Source organism: Thamnophis sirtalis, unplaced genomic scaffold (genome assembly GCF_051295495.1).
Source record: "Thamnophis sirtalis isolate CommonGarterSnake01/CBP01778 unplaced genomic scaffold, rThaSir2_p1.2 scaffold_2, whole genome shotgun sequence".
Lineage (NCBI taxonomy): Eukaryota > Metazoa > Chordata > Lepidosauria > Squamata > Natricidae > Thamnophis > Thamnophis sirtalis.
In genome coordinates, this window is record NW_028261382.1 from 9,022,218 (window position 1) to 9,036,711 (window position 14,494).

At 42.8% G+C, this 14,494-nt stretch overlaps 1 protein-coding gene across 3 annotated transcripts in view; it reads right to left on the reverse strand.

Moving 5' to 3' along the window:
• CEP152 (centrosomal protein 152) overlaps positions 1-14,494 on the reverse strand; it is a 35,551-nt gene that overhangs the window by 5,796 nt on the left and 15,261 nt on the right. For all 3 annotated transcript variants that reach the window (XM_087704208.1, XM_087704209.1, XM_087704210.1), the window contains 9 exons: positions 11,210-11,317; positions 9,769-9,899; positions 8,760-8,888; positions 8,507-8,642; positions 7,121-7,300; positions 6,134-6,379; positions 4,377-4,508; positions 2,282-2,923; positions 400-574 (listed from right to left, as the gene is read on the reverse strand). In XM_087704208.1, coding sequence (XP_087560334.1) covers positions 400-574; positions 2,282-2,923; positions 4,377-4,508; positions 6,134-6,379; positions 7,121-7,300; positions 8,507-8,642; positions 8,760-8,888; positions 9,769-9,899; positions 11,210-11,317 — 1,879 coding nt within the window. The remainder of the gene's footprint in view (positions 1-399; positions 575-2,281; positions 2,924-4,376; positions 4,509-6,133; positions 6,380-7,120; positions 7,301-8,506; positions 8,643-8,759; positions 8,889-9,768; positions 9,900-11,209; positions 11,318-14,494) is intronic.

Here is a 14,494-nt window from a genome sequence, read left to right on the forward strand (position 1 = left end):
GACTACCAGCTTAGTACTTAATAAAGGAGCTCTCTAGATTTTACTTTACAAAGATGTCATCCAGTGCCTAATAAACTGAATAATATTCGTGGGCTTCCCCAGCTTTAACTCTACACAGTAACATTATTTCCAAAGTATTATTTAATATCTGTGCAATTATTTTCTCTAAACCAGGGGCGTCCAACCTTGGCAACTCGTGCATGTGAACTCAACTCCCAGAATTCTGGGAGTTGAAGTCCACAGGTCTTAAAGATGCCAAGGTTGGATACCTCTGCTCTAAACAGCCTCTCTGTTGGCTAGTACAGTCAATTGTGACCAGGAAAAACTGAATTTATGAATTAGGTAAAATAGAATCAGCAAGGCTCAAATTAAAGCGAGGAAACAGATGCAATGTAATACCAAAATCTATTTCAGCCTCCTGCAAAGGAGGATGTTTTCTTAGTATCCGCTGGATTTCTACTTGCTGCCCAATGTTATATGTGGGACGCCTGAATTTGTCTCCAGCCTCCCCTTCTCCGTTCTGCATGCAAGAGTCATCCAAATCTTTGAAATTGGAGCCCAGATCTTCATGTTTCTAGAAAGGAACACGTAAAAGTTTTACAAGAATAGACAGCAATTCAGAACCAACTTTCAAATTAATCTTATATTTAAAAAAAAAACCAGGACAGCTTTATCTTAATACCGACAACTACTACTACTAATTATTGGTAGTCCTTGACTTACAACCGCAATTGGAGACAGAGCTTCTGTCACTATGCAATTTGGTTGTTAAGTAAATACTGCCTGATTTTACCACTTTTTCTGCCATGATGGTTTCTGTAGATTAATTGATATTTATTCTAGATGCAATGAGTGTCTTTAGTTATTTGCCTAAATTTTAGTGATGCTACGCTGCGGCCTATTTCACACCACTTCCGTTTTAACAGCTCTCCAAAATACACCTCCCTTTACGGAGAGAAAGTCAGAAGTTCAAATAAACCACTAACTGCTGAGAAAGTAAAAGACAACAATGGAAATTAAGGTTCAGCACATTTCACTCTTAAAATGCTAGCCCTCCTACAATGAAGGATCAGCCAATGTATTCCTCGTTCCTAGAAAAATCTGAGAGAGGCTGTCAAGTTGATCTCTCCTGGTTTTTACCAAATCCTACTTGCTTACCCCATTCGGAGTAGAGAAGAATCTAGTTTTCTTCCCAGCAAAGAAAGATTAACTATATATACATCTGACACAGCAAAACTGAATAACTACACTTCAGTTCTCTTTCTGGGGCAAAGAACAGCTCAAGATGAGAATATATTCAAGTGTAACATGTCAGGAGTGAAACTTTCCTCTCAATAAAAAGTGGGGGAGTGGGAAAGTGGAATGCAAGAACAATGCATGGAACCCAGTGACATCGGGAGCATTCATCTCTCAGCAGAGAATCTAGAACCTTAGATTTATTGCAAGTTCATCAACTGGTGTGCTCTTGGTTAAAAATTGGTTATCTATATTTTGGACACTTTTACTTTGCTTTGTTATTCCCTTTCTAAGTCAGTTTGCAATTGTTTGACTTTGGAAATTAATTAAAAGTACTATTAAAAAGCAAAAAAAAAAAAAAAGCAGAGACATCACCCTGCCAACCAAAGTATGCATAGTCAAGGTTATGGTTTTCCCAGTTGCAATGAATGGCTGTGAAAGTTGGACCATAAGGAAGGCTGAACGCCAAAGAATGGAGGCCTTTGAACTCTGGGGCCGGGGAAGACTCCTGCAAGTCCCTTGGACTGCAAGGCGATCAAACCGGTCAGTCCTAGAGGAGATCAACCCTGCCTGCTCTTTAGAAGGCCAGATCCTGAAGATGAAACTCAAATCCTTTGGCCACCTAATGAGAAGGAAGGATTCCCTGGAGAAGAGCCTAATCCTGGGAAAGATTGAGGGCAAAAGAAGAAAGGGACGGCAGAGAATGAGGTGGCTGGGTGGAGTCACTGAAGCAGTTGGTGGGAGCTTAAATAGACTCCAGAGGATGGTAGAGGACAGGAAAGCCTGGAGGAACGTTGTGCATGGGGTCGCGATGGGTTGGACACAACTTCGCATCTAACAACTACTATTTAAAAAATGTGCAAATATACAGATTCTTCTGCTTTAAAGAAATTTTTATATTATATTGATATGGTAAGATATCAGTGTTGTTTTTTTACTTTCACAAGCCATTCCATTTCCTCTAGCAATGTACTGCTAAAAAATGAAAAACAAAGGACCATAAAATGAAAATACCAATCATTTTCTAAGGCCATGTTAAAGTTACCTGGTTCCATTTTTCCATGGCTTTTTCAAGGATGGCATTGACCGTGCTTCGGTAGGCTTTCTGCAAGCAAAATGTCAGTTTGTCTTTGAACTGGAGATTGATCTGGAGAGGAGGAGACGTGTCCCACTTAGTTTCCCAAGGGCGCTCACAGCTTGCCCACTGGACCAAATCCTTGTGAAGGTCGTCTACGAGCAGTTCTACCTGAACGAGAATCCTGTCCTCGTACTGATGGATCTCATTTTGAAGCCTCTTGGCTTCCTGAACAGCCCATTCCTGTTGCTTCCTGACAAGGCACGCCTTCAGCTCGGCCTCCTTTTGGCCCAGCAATTCTTCCTTTCGATTTTCAAGGTCTTCTTTGGCCTTTGCAAACATCTCACCGAGTTTAACTTTCTGGTCTTGTAGAAGGGCGTGGCACTCTTTTTCGTTTTGGTCTTGCATGTTGAGAATCTCCTCCTGCTTTTCTTTAATCCACTGGGAATGAGCTTTGGCGAGCTCCGCTTTAATCAGCGACGAGGTCTCATCTTTCTTCAGCTCCAGCTCCCTTCGAAGGGACAGTGTCTTCTCTTCAAGCTCTTGGATTCTTCTCTGGGCTTTCTCGTTGTTCTCAAGCTGCTTCTTCCATTTCTCTTCAACAGCAGATACCTAAAGAGGCCGCACAGAAGTCGGTCAGTAATGCCTTATCTATATGGAACAATTGTTTACTTATGGGACATAAGAATTGGACTAGTGCACTCCTTGAAGGGTAGCCAAAGGACTGAATAAGCAGCTCTTGGACTGTGGAAGTTCGAAGGAGATGGAATTACTTCTGCAAAATGCAAAAGGTGCCATGGAGAAAGGATTTAAGGAGTTTATGGGGAAAAAATGGAAAATACCATACGAGGGATGATGTGCAAAGACCAAGGAAAGGGAGGAGTCAACAGAAGAAATGAAGGCAGAGGAAGAAGACAAAGAGGAGACAACAATGAAAATAATAGTGATTAATTAAATTGGGGGAAAATATATTAAAAGAATTGGGAGATGTGTTAGAAAGGGAGGGAGGGATCTGGACAGAAATCTTAGCAACTAGACAGTGGAAGAGAGGAGAGGTGGGAGGGATATCTAGATTGAACATTCAAGAATATCTAGATTGAACATTCAAGAATATCTAGATTGTACATTCAAGAATATCTAGATTGAACATTCAAGAATATCTAGATTAAACATTCAAGAAACAAACGTAGACAGAGATAAAGATCTAAGAGAGGAACATGGAAGACAAATCAGGGAAAAAAAGCATAGCAATTAAAGTATTGAAGCAGGCAAGAGACGATGGATAGATGTTTATTATTATTATTATTATTATTTAGTAATGCCTTAAATGCAAGGTTCTCCAATAAGACTTGTGGACTTCAACTCCCAGAATTCTGCAGCCAGCCACTCTGGGAGTTGAAGTTGCCAAATTTGGAGGACAACACCCCACTCCACCTCCACAGCGTAATGCCTAAAGCTTTCTCTGAATGCTTTCATACGGGCGGCCTAACTCAAGTTTGAAATTAACGTAGGAGGGTGGCTGTCCAAGAGAGCCAGACTCCTCTCTTTTATCCTCCAGTCTATTTCATTTGCGATCATCGTGGTTAGTCCTGGTATTACCACACTTAACTAGTTGGAAACAAATCTGAAATTGGTACTTTAATAGAGGTGGAGGGAAAGGATATGGCTGCACTGTTGAAGACAAGAATAAAGGACTCTTTAAATCAAGTAGCTATTATCAACAAGCTGGAAAGCTTTACACTGGTTAAGGTTATTTGATAAATACCATTTCCAAGGGCATCTTAAAAGCTCTGAAATTAGATACTGCAAGCTGAACTTGCTCAAACTCACTTTAAAACTATTTAATTCAGAAGATGACAGACAGATACATGCACACACAATCTTGCTGTGGTGTTATAGTCTTCAATATCCATCTCTTTGGGAAATTTAAACGGATACCCAGGCATTTGTCCGATCCCATCAACTGAATTTCATAGTTTTTTTCTAATCTAAGGCAGTAAAATACAAAACTGTCATCTTGTCCACATTTGGCCGCTTAAGTCACGATGAAATCGTTCTCCACTACCTTTTCTGCTGTGCTGATTTCAGATTCCTTTTCCCACTTTGCTTTGGCTAGCTTCAAGTGATTTCTGTACTCCTCAAGATCCGTAAGTTCTTGCAGCCACAACGCACGAGCTTTCGTCAGAGCCAATTCCACCTACAATGAGTAAACCAAGGTCAAGAAGAAGCCATTCCCACAAGAAAAAAGCAAAAAAAAAAAGCAAAATCAAGTTTCAGGTCGGTTTCAATTAAAGGTACCCCCAACTCCTAATTTGAGCCCAAAATTTCTGTTGCTTAATGAGATGTTTGCTACGTGAGTTTTGCCGCATTTTACGACATATCTTACCACATTTGTTAAGCGAGTCACTGTGGTTTTGTTAAGTTAGGGATACGGTTGTTAAGTGAACCTGGCTTCCACATTGACTCTGCTCGTCAGTAGGTTGGAAAGGAGATCCATTGCAACCATCATAAATATGAATCAGTGGGCAAACTTCCCAATGACAATGGGATGTTGCAAATGGTCGTAAGTGTGAAAAACAGTCCTAAGTCACCTTTTTCAGGACTGTTGTAATTTCAAGTGCTCACTAAATGAACTGTCGTAACTTGAGGATTACTTGCAACACACATAGTTTTGTTGCTCTGTTAAGTCAAGGATGAACTTAGGTTTTTTTTAGATTTAGTCCTAAAGCAATTAGTACTGCAGGCTACTTCTGCTGACTGCCGGCTGTCAGCAGTTCGATTCTGACCGGGTCAAGGTTGATTCATCCTTCCGGGACTGTAAAATGAAGACCCAGATCGTTGGGGGCGTTATGTTGACATTGTAAACCAGGGGTGTCAAACTCAACGCTTGGGGGCTAGATCCAGCCCATGGGATGCTTAGATCTGGCCTGTGGGGCCACCTTGGAAACAGCAAAGGAATGGCCCATGTGAGCAAAAATGTCAGGCCTGCCACACTAATATTTTTTTCTACTATGCTGTTTCATTAGTGGGGAATTGGGAGGGGGAATAGTAAGGAGTAGAATGTGTTGTTGTCAAAATAAATAATTCCTTTGTAGAAGCCCAAGGTTCATCTTTTGTCTCTACGCTTCTGAGCCTGACCGGAACTGGATGGGTGGAAACTGCCAGTATGGCAGTGGGAGATTGGACCATGGGATGGACTTATGTGTGTATGGGGGGGTGGGGGCAAGATCTTGAACTTTCAACTGGGTGGGAAAACCGGGAAGCTTTCAGATTCGGGTATCCACAGATGTGCCAACATGTCTCTCTTAATAAATTGGAACTTGGAGGAATACTTTGCCTTGGACTCTAATTTAATTTTGGATGATATTTGGACGCTGACAAAAAATGGGGCTCTGCTGGCAGAGGGTTGCAGGATGCTGTCGCAGCCGAAAACGGAACTTGTGAGGGCCCTGGGCAACCCTTCTGTGCTCCGTTTTCGCTGGCAGAGTATTCAGGAGGCCATTGTAGCCAAAAATGGAGCTCAGGAGCCCGTTTTGGGAGGCAGGGCGCTCAGGCCACCACTATCACCCCAGACACGAGTGACGTTGAGCTGGCCACGTCCATCCTGGCCCCCCAAGGTTAAACACAACCCCGATGCAGCCCTCAATGAATTTGAGTTTGACATCCCTGCTGTAAACCGCTTAGAGTGCTGTAAAGCACCGTAAAGCGGTATGGAAATCTAAGTGCTATTCCTATTTACTTCATATGTCACTGATTCAACTTATGCATGTTTTGGTTTTATCGGGAACCCCGTAAAAATAAAGCCGCACGTCCGCCTGTCACCTGAGTGGCAATGCTCTCGTGATAGTTCGCTTCGTGTTCCCTCAACGACTTTTCCTTTGCTTTCAGAGCCTCCCGAAACGACACCGTTTTCTCCTCTACTGCTTCTGCAATTAGCTGGCTCAGGGTTTCCTCCGTTTGGCTACCATGATCTTTGAGTTCGACTGCTGCTCTCTTGGTCTCCTCCAAAGCCTTGGCCAGTCGTTGTTGCCATTCTTTTTCAACTTCATGACAAGCCTGCTCTTGGCTCTGTAGGGAACAGAAGACTGCGCTAAACCAAAGATAAATTTCTTAGGGAAAATCTTTGCGGCGGGGAGAAAAAAAAACCTAAATAAAACAAGGAGGCTTGTTGTTGTTTTTTCCTAGTAAGCAGAAGGAATAGGAGCTGAATGTTGAACTTGCACAGAGAAAGGATCGAGATGTTTTCAGAGAATACTTGCAAAAATTAAGTGAGGGGTCCTTGGTGCTCTCTGAGCTTGCTTGTTTTCTAGCAGACGTTTCATTACGCTAACTAGGCAACATCATCAGTGCTAGTACAAAAATATCCCCGAGCTTCCTTGAAATCAGAAGGATACGCATTTTATACTAGTAGAAGCTGAATTATCTGTGCCACTGAAAAAGCTATGCTTTTAAAACCCAGGAGTAAGCTCTTCAAGAGGAGTGGTGCACTGGCCTATAAGGTGGAGCTCTCACCTCACAATCAGGAGGTTGTCAGTTCGATCCTAGGTAGAGGGCAGATATTTCTGCCTCTGGGCACAATGAGAATATATCTGCTGAATATAACTCCGCATTGGTGACAGGAAGGGCATCCGGCCAGTAATAACTCAGCTCCATTCAGTTGCCCAGATTCCACCCCGCAAGGGATTATTAAAAGATGATGAATAAGCTCTTCAAGATCCAGGGGAATTTCTACACAACCCCACCCACCCAGTCTCTGTGAAACTACACTGGAGGCTCTCATTGAAGGTAGAAGTAGAAACCCCAGCACACCTCTTTCTGTTTTTTCTCCCAAATGTTTTTGGCAAGTTCCACTTCACTGTCAATACGCTGCTTTACTTCAGTCTCTTTTTCCTTCTGCCACTGATTCTTCGCGAGTTCCATGGAATTCTTGTACGTTTCTTCTAGTTCGTTCTTTAGTCTGTTCAAAGAATCTTCCTTTTCCACCAGAAACTATTAACATTAAGAGTAGATGTTAGGGCGTCATTCAGAGAAGAGGTTGTGTTGATTAAAGAGGTAAAAAGTAACAACCTCTTGCAGTTCCCCTCATTGCACAAATTTCTTATTGTGTATGTTAAGGTACTATATCTTACTCAAAAACATTTCTTTATCCTATTGAAGTGAGATGTATTGATTATACTAGATCTGGTGGTGCAGTGGTTAGAATGCAATATTGCAGGCTACCTACAGCCTGGCTTCCCAAGAGCATGAAGCAGACTCCTTGTCCCGACAAAAACCCCTTTTATTAATTGGCTGTGAATTCTGCTCACTCACATCCAGCAAAGTCTTTCAAGGGAGGATTTACAGTCACAGACCTTATCTGGCTTGGAGAGCTGACTTGCCAATATCTGCAAAACTTGGCAAGGAGTCTCAGAGAGTCACGAGCCAATTAAGCAAACTAATTGTCCCCTGCAAACTCCACTCCCCTTTCGCTCCTCTTTTATTTCCTCTGGGAGGGGCCATTCATCGTCCACCTGTGGCCTTACTCCCAAGTTGACCCCCGTTCTTTAGCTCTTCCCTTCGTCTGGCAACTCTGTGCATGCGCACACTGGGAACAGGCTCCAGCTGTTCGTCTGCCTCACTGTTGTCTGATTCTGAAGGCAGCTGATAACTGGCATATGGCTCTGTCCTCCTCTCTAACTTCGACACAGAGCCATCATCAGAGCCTTCCCCAGACTCCAGGACTGTCCCATGTTCCTCCCCAACCTCCTCACTGTCTGAATCTGCTGCTAGCTTTGCTGGCAGATCACAACAGTGTTCAATTCAGACTGGCTCAAGGTTGACTCCACCTTCCATCCTTCCAAAGTGAATAATAGCAATAGCACTTAAGACTTATATACTGCCCCATAGTGTTTTACAGCATTCTCTGGGCAGTTTACAGAGTCAGCCTATCGTCCCCAACAATCTGGGTCCTCATTTTACCGAGCTGGGAAGGATGGAAGGCTGGATCAACCTTGAGTCGGTCATGATCGAACTCCAAGCTGTGGGCAGAGTTTTCTGCCAATACTGCATTGTAACTACTGCGCCCCCAGGGCTACCAAGTGTAATCATAGATCCCGCTAATTAGGAAGAGGTAAAGATTCCCGGGACCGTCTTTTAATCCTGCTATTTTGCAACCGTTCTGTCTGCCATAAACTAAGGTCGTTTGGAGCTCTCTACCTTTCCCTCCCTCTGCTGCTGCTCTTGTTCAAATGCTGCTTTCAGAAGGGCGACCTGCTCGTCTTTCTCCTTGCAGATGGCGAGGTAACATTCTTTCACTACAATCATCTCTTTGTTCAGGTCATCGATATCCAACCTGGAGAAGAAGAAGAAAATATGAAATGGAAGACGACGTCCGTCAGGACAAGAAACCTCCATGGAGGATAAACCTATTTCAGATGTTTCCATTTTAACTATTCCAATACATTCATACTTTAACTGAGCAATGTTCTCTTCATAAGCGTGGACAAGCTTTTCTTTCTCCGCAGCATGTTTTCCTGCAGTCTCCTCAAGGAGCTTTTTCTTTGTGTCTTCGTAATGTTGGCGGTAGGTTCTTTCACACCTGGAGGAGGAAATGGAAACACTTAATTCATTGCGTGGAAAAGTTCACGGCTTATAGGTTAAAGTTCCCCTCACACATATGCGCTAATCATTCCCAACTTTAGGGGCGGTACTCATCTCCGTTTCAAAGCCAAAGAGCCAGCACTGTCCAAAGACGTCTCCGTCAGAGGTGGCATTCAGCAGGTTCTGATCACTTCTGGAGAACCGGTAGCGGAAATTTTGAGTAATTCCGAGAACCTGTAAATACCACCTCTGACTGGCCCCACCTCCATCTATTCTCTGCCTCCCCAGTCCCAGCTGATCGGGAGGGAATGGGGAATTTTGCAGCATCCTTCCTCTGGAGTGGGGTAGGAATGGAGATTTTACAGTATTCTTTCCCTGCCACGTCCACCAAGCCACGCACACAGAACAAGTGTTTTTTAAAAAATGAATCCCACCACTGGTCACTCCTATGCGGCGCTAGGGATTCGAACCGCTGAACTGCCGACCTTTCTGATCGACAAGCTCAGCCACTGAGCCATCGCATCCCCGGCCAGGGCTTATAGTATAGTATAAATGAAGCTTCACAAGCCACATGCATCCAAATCTGAAGAACACGGTAGATAAAAGTTAAGTGTATTATGATAAAGACACTGTCGTCCAGTCAACCACCGAAAGCTCTCCAGAAGAGTTTCTGTTTTACCAGCCAGAGGTGGCATTTGCCGGTTCTCCAAACTACTCAAAATTTCCACTCTCAGTTTGCCAGAACTGTTCAGAACTGGCTGAATGCCACCTCTGGTCAAAGAGCATAATTACTTACATTATTTCCTCCAAACAGAAAAACAGAAGGTAATTTAGGGCCAATAAAGGCCACTCCACATTTACTTCCCCTCCCAAGTCACCTGTCGAGGGCTTCTTGTTTATCCCGATCGGAGTCTTGGATCATTTGCCTCATTTGATTGCACAGGTCTTGATTGGCATTTTTCAGATGCTCCTTGCCTTCCAGAAGTTCCTGAATACGTGCATTATGGCTCTGACGCAAGAGAGAGTATTAAACATGACCTCATATTTTATTTCTTTGAAACATATTCCCAGGCTGCTGCAATCGTTTTTGGCAGCACGCAGGTTGTGTCAATATGGCACTGCACTCCAACTATTAATCTTTCTGGCTTTTTAAGAATTACGTTTTATAAACAACATTATCAGACCCTTGAGACGGGACAGAAAAATTCGTAAGATTCCTATCTAGGTCATAGATGCAAAAACAAAACAAAAAAGAATGACAATGAAGAAAGCAAGCAGTGGTAAAAAAAAAATTTTTAGAAAATGCATTTCTCTTTGGGGAGTGCGTAACATGCCTCTTAAAACAAGTCATTATTCATTCTATGTGTGTTGCATAAAAATGGCCCTCAACATCAGAGATAGCTCATGTTTTTAAAAATGTGTTAGAAAGAAAAGATGCTTCAGACTCCTGATTTTTATTACTAACATAGTTCTCTGCATACAACATAAGGCAAATCAACATTTTCCAAGTTGTGGCCCGTAATGAATCGGAGAGTTAATTTCATGGGTTTCTAGCCACATATCTATCTAACATTTGGTGGAACTTCAGCTTGGTTAAGGACTCTCCAAAGCACCTGAGGGCAGGACAAGAAGCAATGGGTGGAAACTAATCAAGGAGAGATCCAACCTAGAACTAAGGAGAAATTTCCTAACAGTGAGAACAATTAACCAGTGAAACAACTTGCCTCCAGAAGTTGTGAATGCCCCAACACTGGAAGGTTTTAAGAAGAGGTTGGACAAACATTTGGTATAGGATTTCCTGCCTAAGCAGGGTGTTGGACTAAAAGACCTCCAAGGTCCCCACCAATTCTGTTATTCTATTGGTTTTCCAAAGACTGTTATGAATGCCTTTCTACAAACAGGCATTTCTGTGCGTAGAACAGGGCTGTCAAACTCCCGGCAAGCTGCATCACGTGCTGGCTATGCCCCTATCTGGTTTAACAAGTCCCGATATGTCACATGAGGCAGCCGTGGCGACGTGAGTTTGACGCCCCTGGAGTAGAGGATGCTACGATTTTCGTGAGAGGGACACTTGAGGTCTATCTTTGTGAATTGTGGCTTATTCTCGGTTTTCATTCCCTCTGAAGATGTCGCATGTTTAATGGTCCACTTGCTGCTCTTTAGCTTACAGAAAACTAATTAATCTTAAACAGATTTGTCTGATTTTTATAAAGACAAATCCTCTCGCTTTATCTTCCCTCCCAAATAGGATCACAGCATGGGAGTATCTTATCCAATCAGACACTAATGATACTTCACCCTGAGACATGAAAAAAGTACCTCAATCTCCTGTTGCAATTCCTGGTTTTCCTTTCTGAGCCTCAGCATTTCATCGGAGGAACGACAATCAGTGGAATCAGATGGACTCTCCATGTTTTTCCCTTTGGCCTAATATAAAATAGAAGTCCGGAGAATACTTGTTACTTCTTAGCTGAAGTCGCTCCCTCATCAGAAGGCATTTTATACAACCAAGAATCTATTGTAAAAATGTATACCGTCCCCCTCCAATTTATAGGAGATGCTAAAGATAAGAAAGCATTTGTTGTTGTTAGTTGCTAAGTCATGTTCGATCCATCGCGACCCCATGGACGTTCCTCCAGGCCTTCCTATCCTCTAACATCCTGTGGAGTCCATTTAAGCTAACGCCTACTGCTTCGGTGACTCCATCCAGCCACCTGCTTCTCTGCCGTCCCCTTCTTCTTTTGCCCTCAATTGTTCCCAGCATGAGGCTCTTCTCCAGGGAGTTCTTCCTTCTCATTAGGTGGCCAAAGTATCTGAGTTTCATCTTCTAAAGCCTTCTAAAGAGCAGTCAGGGTTGATCTCAAGCTATCATTGGGCTGTGTTTCTTTAACTATCTGGTATAGAAGAAAGTTGGTGTTCAATGGAACAAGGCAAGGATAATGAAGGACTGGGCAATATGACAGTGCAATTGCATGTCTTGCTATCTGAGAATAATCTACTCAAGTGTTCTGTCCTATCTCTGCTGCAACAGGGAAAGGCGCAATAAAAACACAGCAAGGAGGATAGGAATGGGTAGACAACTTTTTTTTTTTTTGTCTTTTAATGATCCTGTACTTCCCTGCATCAGTGTGGAGTCTGGGTAACTGAATGGAGCTGAGTTTTATTGACCAGACGCCCTTCTTGTCGCCAATGCAGAGTTTTGTTCAGTAGATGTATTCTCATTGTGCCCAGAGAGAGAGAGAGAGAAATATCTGCCTCTACCTAGGATTGAACTCACAGCCTCCTGATTGTGAGGCGAGAGCTCCACCTCTAGCCCACTGTGCCACTCCAAGCACCTGGAGATAAATCCGTGTCAAAAAAAATCCCATTTTATTGAATGGCTGATCCTATGTGAAACCCCAAAGGGCAAATTTGTTGGTTAAATAAATTCCGCCCCACTCAGGAATGGGTAGCATTCAAAAATGCTCCAATGGTACAACAGACAAATAAGGGTCTCTAAAGCTGAGTTGTTTCACCTCTAGGTCAATATGCCTTTACATCATGGGTAGAGTTTGAACCGCAGTGGGCATTCAAGTGTAGTCAGCCATATCATACACTAGCTAAACCACAGCACTAAATAACTATAGCACTAAATAAATCTGTAAGGATATCACATACAGATAGGGGAGTGCAGGTTAAAATGCTGGGCTGATGATCGGCAGGCTTGTGTTGGAGACCCGTTGCTGCCACAGCGTGGGTGAGCGCCCGTCACAGGCTCCAGTTCCTGCTGACTTTGAAATCAGGCGACTGCGAGTAGATAAATGGGTGCAACTTCACAGGGACGCAGAAGGAGCCTCCAACTGGGCATTCCCCCCCAGCAATGGTGATGTTAACCAGCAAATCCTTTCACCACAGAAGCACCTTGGTGCTTCCCACATGGATGTATTAGTATCACGTATAGATCATAGCTACCCAAGAAGGCATCTTTGTGAAGAATGAAGAATCACAAGGAAAAACATAGAATGTTTTAACGGGATGTCTGAAGCGTGCTCTAGCTTTGAAAGCACATTTCTCAAGAAAAAAAATGAACGTTTATTGCTTACATGATCGTTGAGTGTTAGCTACTTCAATTATATCTGTCTAATCCCTTGTCATCGTTCTTTTTCTTCCTACAGCTTTCCAAATTCTCTACTACAAGGCTGCTTTCTCTCCGTGAGCTTTCTAAGCTCTGAGTAGACACTGTCTCCCTCCATCAGATTTTTGGCAGGGAGCACGTATAAAACAAACAATTACTTACAAATTCACTTTTTTGTCAGCAAAGAAAGCAGCAATTTTGTTTCATCACTAATGTTTCTGGGGTTTTTTCACTCAGATGTTAGAAACCTGTGGCTTAACTGAAATTCTCAGCAGTCTCATTCAGCAAAGCCAATGGGAGCTTTCTGGAGTTTGAAAGTCAGCAACATCTGGAAGATTTCAGGTTGTCTACAGTAATCTTTTCTTGAGGGATTTCTGCAAGCAGCAGCTTATTCTGCTAACAGCCAACATCCTGTCTTCCAAATATTAATTCACAATTCACTGCAATATTTCTTGCGTATTCCTTATCAAAACAAGTTGTCCACCCAATGCATTCCGAAGTTGTGGTGAAACTTGTATTTTCATCAAAGCTACCCCTGGGGGAAACTGAGACAAAGTCAGTCATAACTGAGCTATGCAAGTACAACGAGAAAAAATGATTAGGTTGGATAAATTGGAAATATCCCCCAATCTGGCCAAGTAAGAAAAAATTCTAGCAACTCCAATTCACCACAATCACTGCATTTTGTCCAATAAATTAAAAAACCCAGAGCTAAAGTGCTAACTTTTTAATGTCTATATGAAAGAGAGAGAACAGGTAGCCTTCCTTACGGTCTGTAAGTGGAATAAAATTAAAAGTTTGATTGTAAAGGTGCAAAATAAAGTTAGGCCTCAAACAAATTGCCATATATATATTAACAAGCTTAGCTAAAATGATTTACTCAAGAATAAAGCAATCTTTGCAATCTGCTGTACTAAAGCAACTTATAACATGTATTTGCAAAGGAAGCAGTTTCAGAAGCTATTTTGGATACAGGACATTAAGATATTGAGAAATAGAGAACCGAAAGCAAGCAGATGGAAGGAGATTTCACATGCGCACACAAGAATGTGCTAACTGATGTGCAAACTGACGGTCAGTAAAAGGAAATTGTAAAATGTGCACAGAAAAGTATAAAAAGTGTCTTGGGATGTGTTCGAGGCCACTGGCATAGCTGTTCCTTGGAGGACCCAGCTATCGTCTCTGGACCTCATTGCAATGGGTTATTGATGTAAGTAATGCTATTATGGCTATTCATGTTCCAAATTGCAATAGCAATAGCAGTTTGACTTATATACCGCTTCATAGGGTTTTCAGCCCTCTCTAAGCGGTTTACAGAGTCAGCATATTGCCCCCACAGTCTGGGTCCTCATTTTACCCACCTCGGAAGGATGGAAGGCTGAGTCAACCCTGAGCCGGTGAGATTTGAACCGCCGAACTGCAGATAACAGTCAGCTGAAGTGGCTGCAGTACTGCACCCTAACCACTGCACCACCTCAGCTCTCGAATTG